Source organism: Desmodus rotundus, chromosome 9, assembly GCF_022682495.2.
Source record: "Desmodus rotundus isolate HL8 chromosome 9, HLdesRot8A.1, whole genome shotgun sequence".
Taxonomy (NCBI): Eukaryota; Metazoa; Chordata; class Mammalia; order Chiroptera; family Phyllostomidae; genus Desmodus; species Desmodus rotundus.
In genome coordinates this window covers 81,427,989-81,449,400 of record NC_071395.1, presented here as the reverse complement: position 1 = coordinate 81,449,400, position 21,412 = coordinate 81,427,989, and the positions used below count along the sequence as shown (strand labels likewise).

Here is a 21,412-nt window from a genome sequence, read left to right as displayed (position 1 = left end):
CAGGCACCCGTGCGCAGCACACAAGCTGCGTGCCCACACACGGCGACCCCGGCCACCCGGCTGCGACGTGATGTGGTCTGAGCTGGAAGACAATCCTGGCAACGCCCTGTGGGGGTTCTGAATGAGGACCCCAGGAACCGCTTGCTGGAGACAAGCACCTCACGGGCCCAGCCACGCCCTCACTCTGCTCTGGGACTGCCGGGTGTGGAGCACACGTGTTTGTGCTGGGCTGTGAGCATGAGCCTGTGCAGGCTCAAACCCGTGGCCTGGTCTTTGGTGGCACTGCTGGGCTCTAAGGCACCTGGCTCACCTCCACTGCCCGCCCTGTGGATCCTGACTGCCTCCCCCCACGCCCATAGTCAGCTCTGTCCTCTGCCCTCCGGAAGGTCTGCTTCCTGGGTCCTCTGAACAGCAGCAGAATCCACCGCTGCTCCCTGAACTCCTGTTAATCTCTGGGCAAAGGGAGGCCCTCAGCCAAGAGGCAATTAAAGTAAGTCCAAAATCTGGGCATCCACGTCAGAGAGTTCGGCTGGCACAGTGACAGGTGTGAGTGGTACTGACACCAGTGGACTTCCCAGCAGTCATTTCACCTTTGCCCCCCCCACCCATGGGTGACAGGAGAGGTGACTGTCTCCCTTTCAATCGGGACACCAAGTGCAGACTCCAGCCTCGTATTCATCCTGTTGTTTCATGTAGCTTCTACTGACATCCCAGCCATTCCATGGCAGGTGAAATGCTTCCTGCTTACCCCCACTGAACCCCATTCCAATCTCACCCCAGTAAAAACACTGGGGGTTACCCCAGTGGGACACTCTAAGACACCAGACCATGGGCAGGATCCTCGGGCTTCCTCTCTCCGTCCACCCAACAACCCAGGACATGTGCCAGCAGGTCTGATGAGTTCTGGCCTTAACCCGCGTGCCTCATTGTTCCTAGAGAGGTCTGGCCTGGTCCTTCCCACATCGACGCCCCAGGTCCTCTCCTGCCAATGATAACTCCCCACCTCCCACTCCCAGCCCTTTGTTTTGGTGGAAATGACCCCACTTTCAGCTCCAGAGGTGGGCGCTGTTTGGTTTGAGTTAGTGAACACATCCCAACTGACCCAGTCTGGGCCAATGGAACAGAGGAAACCCTTTGTGTGGGAGCTAGCACAAGAGGAGTTCTTCTCTTTTCCTGATGGTGAGGCCTGGGGGTGTGAGGGCTGGAACAGCTGCAGCCACTTTGCTGCCACACTGGGAGAGTCTGGAATTGCCAAGGGCTTCTCAGAGTGTGGGCGGACACTGCAGAAGGCAGAACCGAGAGACAAAGAGAAACTGGGTCCTTGGCAATACCATGCTGAAGCCTAGATTTTTCAATGCTGTGGGCCAACAGAGCCCTTTAATTGTCCAAATTGTTCTTGAAGCCACAACCCTTGCCCCAGACGGGCCCCTCCCAGCAGCAAGGGCCCCAGAGCACTCACCAGGTTGACAAAATCCTGGTAGCAGATCTGCCCATCCGCGTGGCTGTCCGCCAGAGCCAGGAGCACCTCCCTTTTGTGCGGGTCCAGCTTGGAGCTGTGGCTCTCCAGGAGGCTGCGAAACTTGCCTGTGCTGATGTAGCCTGTGTTCCCAGGGTCACACTGAGGGAGAAGCACAGACAAGCAGCAGGGGGGGTCAGTGGGGCTCTGTCCCCCTCTCAGCACTGGCACAGATGTCCGCCTCCACCACCACCCACCAACTCCTGTCCCCGACCCTCTGCAAATGGAGGCCCAGGCGGTGCCTGGGATGCTTCCAAGGCCCCCAGGGGAAACGTCCAAACAGGGCTTGGACAATCACTGAAAAATCCTAGAAGACCCCGGAGACCTTTGAGATTACCTCATCCACCTGTCTGGTGAGTGGGTAAGGAATCTGAGACTCAGAGAGGTTGAACTCCCTCCTTTCCCCCCTTACTCCTGACTCCAGACACAGGAAAGCAAAATGAACAGGCAACGAGCAAAGGAGGATGAGGGACTTCTGGGGCCCGGCCCAGGGAGACTCCAGGGGGAACGTTGGAAGCCTGGGGAGCAGGGAGCACAGCCGTGCCAGTCCCACAGCCCCGCAAGCAGCACAGGGCAGGGCAGGGCTCTCCAAAGGCACAGTGCTCTGTGTTGCTTGTTTGTGGGCATTGCCCTTTCACCCTGCGCACACGTGGGTTCCCTTCTCCCTCATCTGCCTGGGAGACCCTGATTCACCCTCCCCAGCTCCGGGGATGTCCCTGGCTCTGGGAGGGCTCCCCTCAGTCACGGTCTGCACCCTGTGCGGACCTCCAGCCCCGACCCCGCACTGCTCTCTAAGTGTCTACTTTTGACCCTTCACTGGACTGCCGGCTCCTCGAAGGAAGCATCACAACGCATCCACGGTGCTTAGCACAGAGCCCGGCATAACCAGCACTTTACAACCAGTTAAGGTTTGTTGGGTGAATAACCAACAGCTGTCCAGCCCTGGCTGGTGTGGCTTAGCGGATTGAGCCCTGGCCTGCGAACGGAAAGGTTGCCTGTTCGATTCCCAGTCAGGGCACATGCCTGGGTTGCCTGTCAGGTCCCCAGTCGGGGGCGTGCGAGAGGCAACTGATGGATTTCTCTCTCGCACATCAACATTTTTCTCCCTCTCTTTCTCCTTCTCTTCTCCTCTCTCTAAAAGTAAAGCAAATAAAATAATATATTAAAAAAAAACAGTGGATGTTCAGATGAATAGATGGGTGCTAATTTTTCAAGCAAAGTCTCATCAGTTCAGTCAGAAAAGGATTTTATTCATCTCTCCTAGAGAAACCCATAACTCTTCTGTCCCTCTTCCATAGCCCCCCTTTCCTCAGAGAACCCATTCAATGTCCCCCCACAGCGCCCCCACCCTGCTAGGCAGAGACGCCACCCGTCTCCTGTGGCTGTGGGAGCGTTCCTGCTCACAGGCGCTTCCCTGCTCGAGTTCGCTGCATCCCGCGGACTGCAGTGGGGTGCTGAGATTTTAAAGGCCATCAGACGCCGAGACGTCCGTGTGTGTGACAAGGGAGCCCAGAAGACCAAACCCACATTTCCCCCTTTTCTAGAGAAGGTCCATGAGGACTATGTGGGGAAGGCTGATTCTGTGTGCAGCATTTCTAAGGCGATCCGGGAGAAGGAGCCAGGAGTCCCAAGGCAGGGGCTACTCCAGGTCCCCCCAGGGCTCAACAAGACAGCACATCGCTAAGGAGGCCTACGTAAAACTCTGAGTGGGTCCCCACCCCAAACACCAGGTTTCAGGGATGACACCTACGTGGTTCACATGGTAGAGGGTTTCAGAAAACTCAGCCACCCTTGCTTCACCGAGGCCCTTTCAGAATAAAAACACTTAATACGCGTTGTGTTTTCGTGGGGCCAAGCACTGTTGTAAGCACTTCACTTTTTTAAGATTTTATTTATTTTTTAGACAGAGGGGAAGGGAGGGAGGAAGAGAGGGATAGAAACATCAGTGTGTGGTTGCCTCTCATGCACCCCCTGCTGGGGACCTGGCCTGCAGCCCAGGCATGTGCCCTGACTGGGAATCGAACCAGCAACCCTTTGATTCACAGGCCGGCACTCAACCACTGAGCCACACATTTCTTTGACTTCCTATAACAACCATACGAAGTAGGTCCTATTATTCTCCCCATGTTACAGATGAGGAAATAGAGGCACAGGAGACGGGCACAGGGCTGGCAGTCAGCAGCGCCAGGGCGCCACGTCCAGGCCGCTTCCCACTGCCTCTTGTCACCACTGACCTTCAGCCCCTGGGCTGCCCTGCTGCTCAGAAGCAACATTAAGGATCAAACTGGTGAGTGCTGACCCAGGAGAGGAGGGGGCTCTAGGAGTTTCATAGGCCCACTCTAAACAGAGGCTTTTAAAGCGGGAAGGAGCCTCAAAAGTTAACAGTTCTGACCTTATTGTTCAAACGGGAATGTGAAGCCTGGAGAGACAGAGTGGCCATGTCAGCAGGGAGGGCCTCCTATTCTGGCGCCTGGGGCCCCTCCAATCCCCCTTGGGGGACTCACTGGCCCGGCCTAGTTGCACATGGCCCTCGATCTGGGTGGGCTGATGGGGGATGAGAGTGGGGGTTAAGAAGCAGCCCTGAGTCCTGGGAAAATCCATCCTCAGCCCACAGTGAGCACTGCTGGAGGGCAGTGGTCCCCCTGCACAGCAGGGAGTCTCTCCTGCCTCAGTCCAGGGGGAGGAAGCCCATTGGCCTTGCATCTGATGGGAGCAGAGATACCAATCCCCTCTCAGGGGCTGCCTTGAGGCTTGGGGTGGGGGCAGTGGGGCGGAGGGGCTGAGATCAGGCAAGGGCCCCTCTCCTTCACTCCAGCTCCAGACAAAGAACCACCTGCTCCCCCGCTCCCCCTCCCAGGCTCCCTGCTGTTGTCCTAGTCACAGGGGCTGCCCTATGGCTCCCCAAGCCCCCACCCCCCACCATGGCCTGCCAGTCCTGCCCCAAGCACATACAGGCTCCAGACTGCAGCGAATGAGCTGGAATGAGGCCGAGCCTCCCTTCTCTGCCAAAACCCTACCTTTCAGTGCCAGAGGCAGACAGGCCAGACAATGGGGGTCAGCGCTACCCTAATAATGAGGCCTCAGGGACGAAGGGGGGTGACTAGTGGGGAGAGAGAGGCAGGATGCAGCCAGCTGCCTGGGCTCCACAAATGTACACAGGACACCTTCCAAACCACCTGGGAAAATAAGGACAAGAGCAGAGTCTGACAGTGAGCATGGGGCACAGGGGCGGGTGGGAGGCAGAGAGAGGCAGAGAGTGGGAGACCAGGGCGGAGGAAACACAGAGTGGGCCCCAGAGAAGGTGTGTATAGCAGGGAGGTAGGACCCACTGTCCTAGAGGGAAGCTGAGAGCTAGGAAAGAGGCTGCAAGGACCAAGACAAAATCCCAATCTTGTCTCTGCCACTGCCCAGTTTGTGTCCATTAGGGCAACCATCTGGAGCCATAATTACCTCATCTATCAGGCAGGGCAGTGTCCCCTCAGGTCGAGGGTCATGGTGGGCTGAAGCAAATGCAGGGCAGCGCTCTCCAGGGCCCAGGGTCACCCACAGCCCCACTCCGATGGCCTCAGTCACAGCACAGCTGGGAGCACCCCTGTGACGCTGACCCTTGGCTGACCCTTGGGGACACACTTCCTTCAAGGTCAGCAATGGGGGATGAGATCCCACTAGCACCGTGGCTTGGAGCTTTCGGAGATACAAAGCTCTCTGTCCTGGAAGCCCCGTGGCCTGGATTCGCCCATTTTCAGCAGTGGGGCGCTTTCGGGATGAGGTCTGGCTGGGTGGGTTGGAAGCAGTCCGCCCAGGGCTGGTCTGGGGTGGGGCAGGGCAGCGGGAGAAGAGAGGCTGTGGATGGGCCACAAGCAGGGGCCCCGTGGGGAGCCAGGAGTCAGAGCATCCTAGCAGCTGCCTCCTAGGCACTGAATAGGGCTGAGTGCTGTGGAGGGAGGGGGAGGCCAAGTCCACATTCAGCCTGAAGGGCACTGGTGGGGAGGGAGACACAAAATGAGGGGCTGCCCCCACAGCTCCCACCCACCTGCCTCAGCCTTGAAAAGAGCTGCAAGAGGCTCCATAGGGAGAGGCCCCAAGGTGGACTTTAATCCCACCAGCACCCAGCCCTCTGGCCCCTTAATCCTCTGTATCACCCGAGCCTGGGGCCCCACACCGGGTCAGCCACACATTCCACCCTGACCCCTTCCTAGTGCACATGTGGCCGAGGCTGGGAAAAGAACCCACCAAATCCTTTCTGTATTGTTGCCACTTGGGCCCTTTCCCCTGCTCTGGGGCAAGGAGCAGGGAGAGTGCAGAAGGGACCCCTCCTCCAGCACTGTGTCACCCTGGGCAGATCACTTGGCACACAGCCTCCATTTCTCCATCGATCACGTGGCAGGAACCCTTCTTCTCCAGGGGATTAAGGGAGCCCCCCTCACCCCTGAGCCCACAGGCACAGCATGTGCAGGTGGGGGATGGGGAAAGAGAAGCCCAACCTGCACAGCCCGTGGGGGCAGCTGATCTGTTCTGCACCAGTCAAAGGGTCATTCAGAATCAGGATGAAGCGGCTCTACATTGGTTGGGGGGCAGGCGCTGGGGGTGAGATCTGTGCTGTCACCTGGTGACCCTGGGGGGAGGGGCAGCAGGTCAGGAAATCATAACCCCATGGTCCAGGAGAGCTGAAAGGAACCATCCCTACGTGTGATCTGCACAAAAGGCATTTCCAGGGCGACTAGCTGTCTGGTTCCAGCTCCCAGGAGGACCCTCTCCCTGCCCCTGACCTAGACAGGTTTTCGAGCCCCTCCGCCGATTCCTAGGGGCTGTGACAGGGCCGCTGAGGCACAGTGGAGGGGAAAGGAGATTCCAAGCACCCTGCCCCCGCCAGAGCGGCCGCGCTCTGAGTTGTTGCGTGCGCTGGCCTGCGTCCTGCCTGGCTGACCAGCGCAGCAGGAGCTCTGTCTGCGGAAGGCCTGCTGGGAACAAGCCCATCGAAGCCTCCGCGCCCTGCGTCCCGGCTTGCCTGGGGCAGCCTGGTTCGCACCTACCAGGTGAGCATGGCCGTCACAGCGCCCCTCCACTCTCACAAGGGCCCCTAGTTCGATGATCAATTGTACCGCCCCCCCCCATTTAAACCTCACAAACAACCCTGTCAGATGGATGCTCTTATGGGCCCCATCTTGCAGGGGGGGAAACACGGGCCAGAGAGCTGAGTTGGTCAAGCCCGAACAGCTGGTAACTGGCGCAGAGGCCCAGAGGCTGTGCTCTGCCATCGGCTAAGGAGTTTGGGAGACCCCAGTTCAACCCTCTCATTCGTTAGCTTAACAGGCATTTGCTAAGGACGGAGCGCGTGCCGGGTGGCATACTCACTCTGTGGCTGGGAAAACCAGTGCGGAGAGCAGAAGAAACTGGCTCCAGATCACAAAGCAAGGGAAGCGGTCCGCACGGCGACAGCTCTGGGCCCCTCCTTGGGGGTAGCTGGTCCAACCTCGCCCTCCCTTGTTTCTCTGTCCTACTCAGGTGCACGAAATACAACCGGTCCAGGGCTCCCCAGTGTGCGTTTTGTGGAACGCCGGGCCCAAGATGGCACACAAAATCATGGTTCTGGGACCCCCTAAGTTTGGGAAACCCTCTTGGAAGGGCGTGATGCAGAAAACCAAATCAAGAGCTCTGTAAGGTTTTCCAATGGAGAAACCTGTCTGGTTTTGCTCAGCCAGCATTTCCCAAACTTTGGGGAAAAAATACCACAGTATTTTTCCATAGCAACACTCCATGGAACGGTTTTTAGGAAAAAAAATGCATGTGTCCATCATAGTTGAGCCATATTTTTCCCTTTTGTGACACCCGGTCCCTTTGCTGGTGGTTCCACACCAGCCTCCTGCCTCCATCTCGTGGGGGCCACAGGCCCCCAAGGCAGCTCACACTTTGGTGTCCTCCAGCAGTTAGAAGTCGTCGGGATTGCGGCCCCGTCCAGAGGGTGGGGGGAAGGCCAAGCCCCCGCAGAGGCCACTGAGCTGGGATGTGCCGGCTCAGCACCCAGGACAGCGGCGCCACTTCTCCCTCCTGCCGCAGGGCAGCGAGCCAGGCCGAGGCTTCCGAATTTACCCAGCAGCAGAGAAGCGGAAGAGAAAGGAAGGAGCGAATCTGTTTCATGCCCACCCTGTGTGTATGATCTGCACAAACGGCATTTCCAGGATGACTGCACATCTGGTCCCAGCTCCCAGCACTGAGTCCCCTTCCCTCTCCCAGGAGGCCCCTCCCCCTCTCCCTGACCCACAGGGGTCCTGGATCTCAGCGAGGGGTGTGGGCCCTTTCAAGGGCCCCGAAGGCAGCACCTGTGGTGCCCTCGTGGTGAACAACTCTCAGGTCTGGAAGGTTGGGACCTGGAATAGAAGGAAGGTTTCCATCCCCAGTCGCTGTCTCTTCTCTGTCTACCAGGCCAGAAAGAGCCCTAGGGGATGACCACAGGGCATGTGTGCTGGGACAGGGAAGGTGCAGGCAGCTTCCCCGCCCCCCCAGAGCGGGGTGGGGGGGTGGGGGGGTGGGGGGGGGGCGTTCACCAAGGCTCACCGGCTGGCTCCTTGCATCATTACCCGGCCTCTGAGCAGAGCAGAGTTAATGATGCTGCCACGGGGTTTCTGGCTCAGCAGAACTGTCCCACCCAACAGCCAGAGTGTATTCACCATGGATATTTACAGCCCCGTAAATTAGGTCCAGGCCTGCAGCTGTGAGGTCAGGAGGCAAGGTTATGGGAGTAGCAGCTTTCCCTTCCAGTTCTCCTTCCTCAGCGATGAGGACGATAATTCGCCCCACAGGGAGAACCACTGCCCACCATTCCCCTGACTTGGGAAACACTGATTTTTACAAGTATTTTATTACTTCTCGCACCAATCCTAGAGTAAGTGTGATTAGTCCCATTTGACAGATACACAAACCGAGGCGCACAGAGATAAACGACTTGCCCAAAGGCACTTCTGGTGAGTAGAATGAGGCATGGTCTGGCCTGCTCCAAGTTGGAGCTGGGAGTGAATTTCCCAAGACCTCAAGCCTCCCTAGGAAGAAGAGAGACCACTTTCTCAAAGCCAGGTTCGGACCCCTCCAGTCCTTGGGTCTGCCCACACTGAGCATGCGGGGGCCCTTGCGCTCCCCTGGGACTCGGCCGGCCAGGCCCCTGACAGCTGGTGAAACTCAGGTGATTGCAAGATCCCCAGCTCTGCTATCTCTGTTCTTCCCGCTGCCACGTCAGGGGTCTGTGGGGAAGCTGTCGCCCTCTCCAGGGGCCTCTCCCAGACGGGGGAAGCCAGAACACCCTTCCTCCCACAGAGAAGCAAGCATCCTGACCTGAATTCAGGCTGACCAGCTGGACAATCAGCATGTTTCCAGAAAGCTACCCCTCTCTCAACAGCTGGCCCTGAGGGAAGGAAGAGATCTCAGGCCATCCCCTGGTACAAAGGAAGCTGGGTGGGGGCCACCTCTGTCCACCAGGCCAAGCCCCTCTACTGGAGAGGGAACCTTCTGGAAGACCCTGCTCCTCCTCCTTCAGAGCTGCCCTGGCCCCTACCAGGAAGGCCTTGTAGGTTCACAGACTCTGAGTTGGCAGCTGCAGGCTGTGACTCAAAGCCAGGTCCCTTGGGTCCCTAAGAGCAAGCATAATAATGCCCATGCTGACTCATCCCCTGTCACAGGTCACAGCTGTCACAGCTGCCTGGGGACCAAAGCCAAGTCGCAGCCATAATGCAGGAGTCCGAGGGGAGTAGCAAGCAGGGAGAGGTGGGAGTGGGTGTGAGCAGGGAGGAGGGTCTTACATCTGCCCATCCCTTCCCCTTCTGCTCCTCCTGGAAGGCACTGAAGGGCGTCTCTGGTGCCCCAGAAAAGAGAGAGTGCTGAGGGAATCCAGGGAGGAGGAGGGAGAGGGAGGCAGATCCCTGACCAGGAGCAGGCTGGGCAGGACAAGGGTCACCAAACTCCTTCCCTTTCCATGGTCCCCGGCCGTTTCAGAAGTCACCCAGAAGCCTTGTTCACAGACAAGCCCCCCCAACCCCTCTCTTCAGAGGGTCCTCATTTGCTTTGTGTCTTTGGGCAAGTCCCACCCCCTTGGGCTTCAGTTTCCTCCTTTGTGAAGGGGACAGAAGCACTCGCCTCACACGGCTGTTGAAATTAAAACGATACAAGCACATATATAAACACATATTCACATATGTAAAGCACATATTCAATGTTTGCTCTCTCAAAGAAATGTTTCCTATGCAAACCTGTGCCTTGCTTCAAAAGAGCTGGTGGGAGGGGCATGGGGGGGAGGCGTGCTGTTACCACCAGCGGTTCACAGCTCTGCGTGCTCTGGGCCCAGCCTTCTTGCCCTTTACCCTCTGTCTGCAGGGGAACAAGCCAGTGGGCATCAACACTCCCCCAGGCAGCAGCCCAAAATTTCTCTCCTTTCTCTCTGGGAAGTTCAGGGGAATGTGGTTTTCCATCTCCTGCCCTAAAGAAGTCAGCTCAATAGGGGAGGAAGAACCCCAGATGGGGGGTCTGGACACTGATTCAAGACCTAGAACTAGTAACGTCAGAGGTTATTTTGAAATCAGTTAGTTTCTTTACGTTTCAGGAACAAGATAACACCATCCTTACCAGGTACGTACTACGTGTGCTTTGCAAGTGTGACACCACACCTTCTCACCAGCTCCTGTTATTCTGGGCAGCTGACAGATGCGGAAACGGAGCGGAGGCTTGTCCACGGTCGTACTGCTAGGAGGTGCACTGGGATTTGGGCCACTGTGTGTCCTGTCTCCTGCCTGAGTCACTCATGGTGCCAAGTAAAGGAATGGGTACCTGCAAGGTCTGGTGTGGGGAACAGAGGCCAGAGCAGGGGCAGGGCTGGGCTCTAGTCCCGGCTCTGACTCGACTGCACCGATGAGTGCATCGGACAAGATGCTTCTGCCGGCCTTCTCATAACCCGTGGTGCTTGAAGTGGCGGCAGCCCCAGAGGGGCCGACATGAGTGAGGCAGCCCCGTGGCCAGGGTCTGCTCCTGCAGGGGATTTGAATCCAAGACAACTCGTGAGGGGCTGTAGTTTGACTTGTTCATTTGAATGCGTGTGTACCTGTGATGTGTCAGGCAGCCAGGCAGGCAGGCAAAACCAGAGAGCATGTGATCTCAGAGCCCTTGGCCCCACTGTTCAACTGCTATCAAATGTGTTTCTGGTAGTGGTCAGGAATAAAAAGCGTTAATTCAGAATGAGTGACAGAGTCACTCGGGTGGGGAAGCTGGCTTTGTGGTGGGGGGAAGTCACAGCCCCCAGAGCCCTGGGAAGAGGGTTGGAAGTACAGGGCCCAGACAAGGGCTCCAGTCAAGGCTGTGGCTTTGTCCCTCTCTGGGAACCCATCTCTGCTGCTGTGTGCTCTGGGGGGCTGCTGCCAATACCCCTGTCTCTGGGACAGGGGTTTTCTCTGTGGTTCCTCACTAATCCATGCAGCAGTCTCACCTGAACCTCTTTTCAGGAACCAGAACCCCCCTAAGCCACAGAAGGGCTGCACATGAGGTAGGCTTCAGGGTCAGGCCAGGGAAAGACTCCCAGGCTGGAGGGAAGGGGGCCAGGCAGAGGAGACACAAGGGAGAGCAAGCGGGAAAATCCTCTAGGCTCAGAAGTGGCTCTCTATCCAGGAGCCTGGACTGGGAAGGAGCTGGATTAGAGAGGCTGCGGCCTTCCTGGGAGGAGCTGGATCTCTGAAGTGGCCCCCGTGCTTCTTCCCAGCAAATTCTGACTCCCAGTCCAGAGACAAGTGGCAAATGACCACTGCTTATCAGACGTTGGGAAGAGAGCTTCTGCTTCCTTTCAATCCCCACAGTCACCCCTGGAGATGAAGATGATTACCTCCACGTTAAAGAGGAAGAAACTGGGGCTCAAGAGTTAATGTCATCGCGAAATCAGCAAGGTTGAACCCGGGCCTGACTCCAAACTCAGGGTTCTCCCCCTGGCCACACCCCTAAGCAGCACTGTGCTCTGGTCGCTGCCACACATTCGTATTTCACAGCTACAACGTAATGACTACAGTGAAGACCTGCCCACTTTCCTTCTGGGAGATCAGCAAAGTTGGGGGTCTTTTTTGAGGGGGGGTCTGGGAAATGCCTGCTCCCCATGGGATGGGAAAAAGGGAGACACAGTCAAGTTATTTTCAATTCTTCCCTTCCCCTCTTGCTTGTTTGAACTTGAAAGCAATTGTGCTGTGTCAATTAACAGAACTCTGCTCCAAACCCAAAAGGTCATTAAACATTACCTCACTAAACATTTGCTGATCTTGAAGGCATTTTGGAGGGTGAACCTGGAAATGGTTTTCCAACCCCAGGAGCCCTTTATGGGTTAACTAGGCTCCGGCCCCACCTGTGTCACTGACCCACTACCTGACCCTGGAGCCTTGAGGGCACCTCCCCGGAGTTCAGGAAGAGGCTGCAAGGGACCCTATCAGAGCATAACCCTGACAAAGGAGCTGCAGGGAAGCTGCGGAACGAGTACGAGCAGTCGCAGTCACGGAAAGGCACATGCCCTGAGCAAAACTGGAAAGATCAGTGGATGACATCAGAAAGCTAAAATATTTTTACATATAAAATGTAAAAGTAATATATACAACCATAAAAATGTACCAAATGATAACATTTCTCAAACAATGTATAAAATGTATTACGTGTTTCTTAATAAGTGCTGCTGGTGTCACTGGGAAGGAATAAGATCTGGATAGAGGAAAGGGTTAGACAATTCCCCCCCTAAATCATAGAAAAAGTAGTAGGAAATAGAAACATATATTTATGAAATCTGAAAAGGGATGAAAACTGTCTCAGGCCCAAAGCAACAGAAGAAATCGTGAAGGAAAAGCCCAACAGGTTCAACTATAGAAAAAAAATAAGGCATTACTTGACCATGATATTATGCTATAACAACAGATCAATATTTACGGTAACTTTAAAATCTAGTATTTAGGAAAACCATTAAGATCCCAAGGGTATGAAACGACAATTTCTTCAAGCAGAACTTGAAATTGGAAACAAAAACTTGGAACATGGGCCCTGGCCGGGTGGCTCAGTTGGTGAGAGCGTTGTCCCCGTACGCCAAGGTTGTGGGTTCAATCCCCCGGTCAGGGCACAAACGAGACAACCGATAAGTGTATCAGTAAGTGGAACAACAAAATTGATGTCTCTTCCCCCACTTTCCTCCCTCTCTATCTACAATTAATCAATCAATAAAAACCATGGTGGGAGGGGGGAGGGGGAGGGGAGGGGGAGGGGGGAGGGGCGGGAGAGGAGCTGTGATCTCCGGGTTTCCTGACCGCTGTAACTTCTGGGATCCATGCGGAAGACGGGAGGGGTGAGGATGACATGCTGCACACCTGCTGGAACAGGCCAGACAAATGCCCAGAGAGTCGGGGAGAGCAGCTGGATAAACTTCCAAGGGACTGGGGTCACCTGTTTCCTTCACCTCCCAACTCCACAAAGAGCATCCTGGCCCTTTAAGGGGTGACCACATAAGCCAAACTTCTGGCTTCCAGCCTTTGGGGTCCAATTAGCTTCATGCTGTGTCAAAGCTATTCTATGTGCTGCAGAACTAGACAACATGGAGAAGCTGGTCCAATTCCATCCCTAACATCTGGAAAAAGGTCCCAGCAGATGCCAGTTTGAAACAAGCCGACCACTGGTATACCCTTGATCCCGGAGGGGAGGACTGACTGGGGCCAGCCTTCTATCCCGTGGACCTCTGAGAAATGAAGTCCAGGGCCTGCCTGCAACCCCCAGCCCAATGTTCTTTCCTAAGAGCACCAAGTTCAACATCACCAAATCCTACCTTCATGCAGGCCCAGAGGAATGTGTGTTCATTTGTGAAGCTTCATACCTACTCTTCATCTAGCCCTATCAGGGGAATGGCACAGGGCTGGCTTCACGGAGCAACGGGATGAGCACAGAGGGGCTGGCTACCTGCCAGGGGTCAGGCCCTGCTCCCTCACCGATAGGAAGGAGGATGACAAAGATGGGCTTCGAAGGCTACATAAGGGATGCAGAGTAGACAGAACTTGTGAGAAAAAAATTGTTTGTTCAGAGAAGGTTTGGGGACTTTCCCTCCTAGAATGGATTTTGCCTGCCCAGAACGGTTTCTGCATGGGCCTTCCCAGTGGCAGCGGGAAGGTCTTTGTGACACTCAGGACCTCCCTCCAGTGGCAGAAATTGAACTGCAGCGGCCACCCACTAATAATATTAGGTACTTCCACATTCTTTCTGCTCCCTCTAGTTCCAAATTCTTCCTACTAGAAGTTTTCTTCCACTCATCCAAATAGTTGGTTTTAAAATGTAAACACACGCCCAAGGACTAGCAAGGGAAGTTCATCAAATGAGAAAAACAGATGCAGACAGAGAAAAACAGAATGATACACTGTGTTCTAGGTTCTGATTCTAAATCTGACAAGAAGTGTGAAGGGCTGGCAGCTTGCTGGTCGGTATCGGTGGCAGCAAGCGGCTCCTGCCTGCCTCAGAGCACCAGGCCAGCAGCTGCTGTACTCTTGGGAGCTGAGGGAGAGTGGGTGGCACTTAGGAGCAGAAGGAGAGATGTGCCACGCATCGGGACAGGAGCCACTGGACGCTCCCCAACCCGCAGCCAGACCCCGTGTTAACACGGATGACACCCCCACCCCACCCCAGGCCCACCATGTCTTTCAAGCTGCAACTCCATGTCTTTGGCCCCACCTGGGCGTCTGCATTTAGCTGGCTCCTCAAATGGAACTTGTCCGTAACCAGAGTTGTCATTTTTGCCATCCCCTCCGCCCCAACACTGCCTTTTCCTTTTCCTCCTAAATCCAGAATCTCAAAATTATATACTGTATTTTGCTGTGTATAATGCGCACTTTTTTGCCCAGAATTTTGAGGGGAAAACATGGGCAGCACTAAAGCGTGGGTGCGCACTGTACATGGGAGCGCATCATGCAGGACAAAATACAGCACGTGGTTCGCCTCACCTGTTCAGTCTAGTCAGGTCTTCCAGCTCTCTGTCGCCGTGTCCCTCTTCCTTTCCATTCTTACTGTCATCTCCCAAGTCAAGGTTCTGTGCCCAGGCACCACAGCAGGCTCCCAGCTAGTGTCTCTCCTCCAAGCAGCCCACGTCACCTCCACCCCACTATCACACAGAATCTTCTTCCCAAAGCGTGGCCCGGATCCCATAACACACCGGCTTCGAAACAGTCAAAGGCTTCCCCTGCCTCCAGCAGGACAGAGTCTGTCTGGTCCAAGCTACTTTTCCAGCTTTATCTTCCTCCCAACAAAACATGTTCCTCTGACCCGATCAGACTGGCCTCTTAAAGTTGCCCAGACTTCATGGCACAACCACTGCCACCCCAGGACCATGGTGCTCACTATCCGCCCCCCACCCCGGGACATCTCTTGCCCCCTTTCCTTCTGCATCATGGAACAAGGAGGCAGAGGGAAATACACAGCGGCACTCAACACGAGTACTAAGCAAAGAGAACCACTTCCTGGCTGAAGGTCAAATGTCCATCTCGGATTCCAAAGCTGGCACCCCCAACTCCATTCCATTCCCCACACCTAGACTCTAGGTATTGCAAATAATCACATTCTATGTACCCTACACCCTGCCCTACGTTCCTGCCAGAAAAACTTGAGTCAGCTTTCAGAAGAGCCCGTATTGCAAGTAACCCCCCAAGGATGCTGGAGATTTGACTTCACTGGTGGCCACAGAACTTTGAGAACGGAGGTAGAGAAGAAGGGATGTTAACCTAAGTCTTTCCCCTCCCTCCCCAGGCCTGACTGCAACCCCCTGGCACAGACAGACCATCCCCGACTTTCAGTATGTACTGTCCCATTTCTACCTGGTATAAACCCAGCTCTGATGAGGAGGAGTTTAGAGGAGGGAGGGAGGGAAGGATGTCTCCGGGGAGCCTCCGCGCTGAAACCTGGAGAGCACCAGTGTGGTTCCTCTCAGAGATGCACTAAGCCACACCCCCACTCGACGTCACCATCTCAGGAGTGCAGAGCAGGGAGACTGATTTCGGGGAGGGCTGGAAGGAAGAGGGGGGGATTTAACTGCTCACATACCTGATCAAACAGGACTTTCCAGTGCTGGTAGAGAGGGAGGCCATGCAGGAGAGGAGGAAGAAGAGAGAAAGAAAGAAACACACACTTATCACCAAGGCTTCCGTGGACCCCACTCCTGACATAGCCTCCCAGCTACTCCCCAGGTCAGGGACACATGACAAGAGACCAGGGAGAACCTGGGAAGAGCTCCCCAGATGAGTCTGTGCTGAGCAAAGGGAGGGAACTCAGGTGGGGGAGGAGGGGGGAGTGTCCCTCCTTCCAAGACAGGCCCGGCAGAGGGATGAGCAGAACAAGGGTGAGTCTCAATAATGACTAAATAAAGGCATCCAGCTCTGTCCAAGGGCCTCTAAGAACCTCTAATAACTATGAAGCTTACATCCACTTCTGTTCCGGGGCCAGGGAATGCATGCCGGGGTGCCATTCCATCAGACCTGCGGCGGTGGTCTCAACCTGCTGGGGGCCCAGAGACCCCTAACTCAGGAAGACTCGCCCTGCACAGACACTAACACGTTCCCTGCAGTTTGGGAGGCAGGGGCGCCCCCAGTATGCTGAGTCTAAGAGGTGAGGACAGGAGGTTCTACCAGGGCCTTGGGGCCACAACCAAGCGAGAGGTTTAACTCGGGAGCCCCAGGGAGGGAAGACGTTACGCTCCCCCAGAGCACATTAGGTGGGTTGGGCTGGCGGGGGAGGGGGGCAGGCTTCACTTCCACCTTCCCGCCCTGACCGAGCGACGGGGCAGGGCCGAGGGTCTGCCCCATTCTCCCTCTCTAAGTGCAGGTTAACCCCGGGAGGGCCGGGCTCGGGAAACTCCAGTTCCCAGGACTCCCCAGTGCCGGCTACGCAGATGACTTCCAGGACCCACGGGGGGAGGGGGGGAACTCGAGCAGCAGATGGCAGGGAAGCCCTCTGGGGCAGCCCCTCCCCGTCCTCGCCAGGGGGCCGTCGCCGGAATCGACGCCGTCTGGGACTCCGGAGCCCCCTTCTGGGAGCAGAACAGCTCCCGGCACTCCTGTCCCTCCTCCCGCCGGGTCCAGGGAGACCGGCCAGCTTGAATTTCAATCGGTGTTGCGACAGCGCAGGTGCCCGGCAGGAGCTAATCCGAGAGCCAGGAAGGGGTCGTCAGACCGGTCCACGGTGCAGGGCTCCTGGGACTCTGCGGCGCCCGCCCCTTCCCGGGGCTCCGAGAGCCCGCAGGTCGCGAGTGGGAGGGGAGGAGAGTCGCTGCTGTGACGCGGCCGCCTCTGCGGGAAAACGCTGTGTCCCGGGCACTGCACCAGCCACCGGGAAGGGGCTTCAGCGGCCGATGGGTCCCCAGCGCAGCGGCGGGCGGTGCGTCCCGCAGGGAAGCCGCGGGAGCCCGAGAGGGGGTGGCGCTCGCGCTTTGGGGGAGACCGGTCCCTCCGCTCCCTCCCGCCCACGGGGACCCGGCCAATCCCGGGCGCTCCCGCGTCACCTTGAAGCCTCCAAGTTGCCCAGCGGAGGCGAGTCTGGGGCAGCTCTCCTCCTAGCGCCCCCCAGAAAGTTTGCCCGGGCGGGGGAGGGGGCACTCACGTCCTCTGGCGCCGCCGGCGGCCGCTCGTCGGCCTCGGGTTCCAGCTCCTCGATGCGCTCCGCCTCGGCGCAGGCGGCCACTGCGGGGCCGGGGCTGGGGTGCTCGCCCATGCCGAAGCGCGATCCAGGGACCGCCAGTGGCTGCGGCGTTGGTCCCGGGCGCCAGGCTAACTTTGCGCCGCGCCGACCACGCCGCTCGGAGGACTCAGCGCGCGCCGCGCCGCCTCCGCGCCCGCCCCCATGGCCCCGGCCCCCACGCCGCCGCCTCGCGACCCGGGGACGCCAGCCCCTCCGCAGCCAAACTTCTCCGCGCTCGCGGCCCGCCGGCTCCGCCTCGGGCCCCACACCCAGCTCTGCGGCGAGGGCGCCCTTGGGCCGGTCCCTGCCCCGCGGCTCCCCGCGCTCCCTTCCCGCTTCCCGCGGCCCCCGCTCTGAGCCCGAGTCTCCTCCTCCCCACGGACTCCTCGCGGGCGGCGCGCAGGCGGGGGCGGGGCTGCTCCGCGGGACCGCCGGCCCCCAGACGCCACCACCCGGGCCAAATCGGTCAGAGCACGGCGGCCCGGGGAGGGCGGAGGGCTGCGGCGGGGCTGGCAGGCAAGTGGCTGCACCTCCCGGGACGGGGTTGGGGCTGCGCTGCCTCTGGCCCCCTGGCTGCCAGCCTCCACCCCGGGTTCGGATTTGTCTCTGTGCGCGGGGCCGGGGGTGAGCGGGGGTGGGGGGCGGAGGGGGATGCAGTGTCCACTCCTGAGAGCCACCGGGGCAACGGTTAGTTGGAGGCAGCAGATGCGTGGAGGCAGGAGGTTTCACTACTTTGGCAACCTCGGGGTTAACTGGAAGTGGACTGGGGGACGGACGCCGAGAGGAAGGGATTGCGATCAGCCTCCCTCTGTCTTCATTAAAGTCTCCGATTCTGCGAGGTCCACGTAGGCCCAGTGCTTTAGGGATGGGAGACGTCAGGGAGCCCCGGGCCCCAAACCCCAAACCTTGCCCCCCCTACACCGGGAGCTATATGACAGTGCCCTGGCTGCATGTGGCCAGGCTGACAAAGGTCAGCCCAGGGAAATGCCCCCACTAAAGCAAGTAGGAATGAAGTTAGGGGCTATTTTAAACAAACAAACAAACAAACAAAAACGGTGCTAGTTCCCTGCGGGAAAGACCTTCCAGGACAGACCGTCTCTCCCAAGCAGAGGCCCTGCCTGGAACCAGGGCCAGCGGCCGGCTGGGACAGGTGCGGGTTCTCGCAGGAGGTCGCATTCCTGCTACTGCCTCACAGTCCTTCCCCGGCGCGTACCCAGGCTGTCCCCTTGCGCTCCTCTTCCTTCTTCTTCTCACCACCCACCCACTCGCTCACCCGTGGCCCCTGCTCCCTTTCGGAAACCGAGGTTCTCATCCAATAATGAGAATTGGAATGAGTGCTCTCACGGCTGTAAAGCAAACACGCAGCCCCAGCCCCACTCCGACCTGAGGCCATCTCACTGACGAGGGCCGCTCCCCTAAACACCGAAAAGGAAATTAACGTCGTTCTAATTCGGTGAGTTTGCTACAGACACCAATTTTCATCTCGGTTTCAGAAAGTGTGATCATTTCAACTATTTTTGTTTCTCACCACCCTCCCCCCACCTCTACTCTACTAACAAGATTCTGCCAAGGTTTCCTTGTAAATACAACTGTCTGCTTAGGGTGTGATTTTGAAAACAGCCTTCAGGGGACAGAAGAGAGGCTGACTTCTATGTGGATGAAGCCCAAGGAGACTGGGAGGCAGCATGGGGCCCCAGGTCAGCCTCTCGCCAGCCCCCACCCCTTCCTGATGTCACTTGCATGATCCCTGGGTGCTGGCTGTGTTATGCTTAGACCTCAGGGACTGGAGAACTGGGCAGGGAGTGGGTAGACCCAGGGGAGGGGGGAGCAGGGCTCAGAGATCATGTGGCCCCTCGGCCGAGATGTCCGGCAGCCCCTGGCAGGGTTCTGACCCCAGCCAGCTGCCCTTCAGGTTCTGCCCCTTCTTCTGTCCAGGGACAGCTGTTACTCACTTACCTATTTTGTCATCCCCTCTGGTAGAGGGGACCTCTGTAGGCTCAGTTCAGTTCCCTGAACATTTATGGAACTCCTACTAAGTGCCAGTGGCTGAGCTTGGGGAATACAGAGGTGGGTAAGATCCAGACCCTGCCCTCCTGAAACTGTTTCACTGGGGTTGACAGCCAGGAAAGCCAGGTGTAGCGAAACCCAAGGGAAGGGATCCAAGAGGGCTTCCCAAAGGATGTGCCCCCCAGAACCAGGCCAAGTGGGAGAGCTGGAGGGGGCGTTCTGGGCGCAAAGAATCGCATAGGCAGAGGCTGGGCTCGTGCAGTAGGGTGTTATGGAAGGCTAGAAATTGAGCAAGGTGCTCCATATAAAGAGCCCAGTCTGGAGGGAAGGGCTAGAAGAGTTTCATGAGAAAAAGAGCTTGGACTTTACCCCAAGGGCAATGGGGAGCCATGGAAGGATTGTGAGTAAGAGAGTAATGTTTTAAAAGATCCCTTGGGCCGTAGTGCAGATGGGACAGACAGAGAGGTTGACCTGAGCACAGGGAGATGGGAGATGTTGTCCAAGTAAGAGATCATGAGGGCGACAGCAGTGGGAATAAAGGCGAGAGGGAGGATCCAAGAAGCATCTAGAAGGGTGCCTTGTGCCTCCGTCTGCCCTAGGAACATCGCTCCCCACCTTGGCAGACAGCGTTTCCAAAAGTCTCCTAGGAAAGACTTCCCAACTGCTAACCGAAACCTCTGTTCAGGAAACAGCGTCCCCTTCTCTGGCCCCTGCTGGAGGGAGAAGGCCATCCATCTGGACATGGAGACAGTTGTGATAGCCAACATCCTCCGTGAACCTGAGGCCACACTCGCACCTTCTGCTCTCAGTGTTGCCTGAGCCTCGACAGCCAGCCCGTTCCACCCTTCAGCCCCAAGGGAACTTGCAACACAACCCTCTCCCCAGCAGGCAGTGGGACATGGGGCCAGGGACCCAAGACCTGAAACCTCTGAGGGATGCAAGGGGCCAGGCTGTCTGATGGCTTTGGTCCCACTCCAAGCTAAGACAACCCGAGGACCAGTCACTGTGCGCCGTGCTGGGGACAGAGGAGGGAATGGGCACCGAGCCCACTCACTCTCCCTGAACGGCTGCCAGGAGCCCGGCACTTGTAGTGCCTTCCAGTGACGGTTCACGGGCTCTGCCTTCAGAGAATCCTGGGTCTAGTGGGAGGGGACAGCAAGCTAGGGCCGAGTGGCATTTGTACCCTGCTCTTCCTTATGTAGGCGCTCTCACCCATGACCTCTTTTAGAGTTCTTAGTCAGACGCTCCGAATCAACGAATCAACGCAGCAAGCTAAGAGCCTGGGAGGGAGCAGTTGAACCTCCCGAGTGTCGAAGGCCGGTGGTTGGGAGGTGCAGGAGCCTGCTGCTGAGATGACCCTTAGAAGACCAGCAGCTGTGGGGTAGAGTGTGGAAGGGTTTCTGGGTGGAGGGGACACTGCAGCAAAGGCGCTGAGACTGGAAAGCCACTGCCTGTGAAGGGGACCGCTAAGTGGGTGAGCGAACGTGGAGATGGCCTGGTGGATAAGGACTGAGTCGCAGAAGTCCTTGAGTGCCAGGCGGAGGAGATTGGACCTCACTCGGTGGGCAATGGAGAAGCGGTGACAGCTTCTAACAGGAGCAGCATTTTAGGAAGATTAAGTTGGCAGCGGCTCAAGAGTGCCATTTAACTAACACATTGCGAGTGTCCATTATTTGCCAGACCCTGACTGAGGTGCTGAGAATACAAAGGCAGTAAGACCCAGGCCCCAGCCTCCTGGGAGAAAATTAGATAATGCTCTAATTACAGCCCAGTGGGCTAAGGGAGGAAGGGAGTTTTTGTTTTTTCGTTTTGTTTTTAGGATCTGATGTTCTGAACCTGGGGTGGGGTGGGGTGGAGGCTGCCATTGGTGAACCAGAAGCCAGAAGAAGCCGCTGGGAGAAGGAAGGGGATGAGGGGAACGGAGGAGTTTGTTTGTGGGCAATGCGAGCTAATGAGAAGCCAGGGAGGAAACATTAAGAGCTGTAATTATGGCTCAAAGCAAGTGGCAGCACTGAGCGAGAGGATAAACCTTGGGGGCTGAGGAGGCGGTGACTTTTCCACCAGAACCTCTCCCTCTGGGGCCTTTTCCACCCAGTGTCCCATTCTGATGGCTCCCTCAGCCAGGCCCACACCCTTAAGGCCCTTCCTCTCCCTGGAGCGAACCCTAAACAACCCTAAACTGGCCCTTATGGT

The 21,412-nt window shown here is 57.1% G+C and overlaps 1 protein-coding gene across 4 annotated transcripts in view; it reads right to left on the bottom strand.

The window, feature by feature from the left end:
• Positions 1-17,558, bottom strand: part of RHBDL3 (rhomboid like 3) — a 47,937-nt gene extending 30,379 nt beyond the window's left edge. For 3 of the 4 annotated variants that reach the window (XR_008425167.1, XM_053911620.1, XM_053911622.2), the window contains exons 1-3: positions 17,135-17,558; positions 15,584-15,607; positions 1,460-1,618 (exon numbers count right to left, since the gene is read on the bottom strand). Coding sequence is in view for 3 of the 4 variants with exons in the window: in XM_053911620.1 (XP_053767595.1) it covers positions 1,460-1,618; positions 15,584-15,607; positions 17,135-17,245 (294 nt within the window). In the remaining variant the exon portion in view is untranslated. The remainder of the gene's footprint in view (positions 1-1,459; positions 1,619-15,583; positions 15,608-17,134) is intronic. The other variant, XM_053911621.1, reaches the window with a different exon arrangement.
• Positions 17,559-21,412: the final 3,854 nt, after the last annotated feature.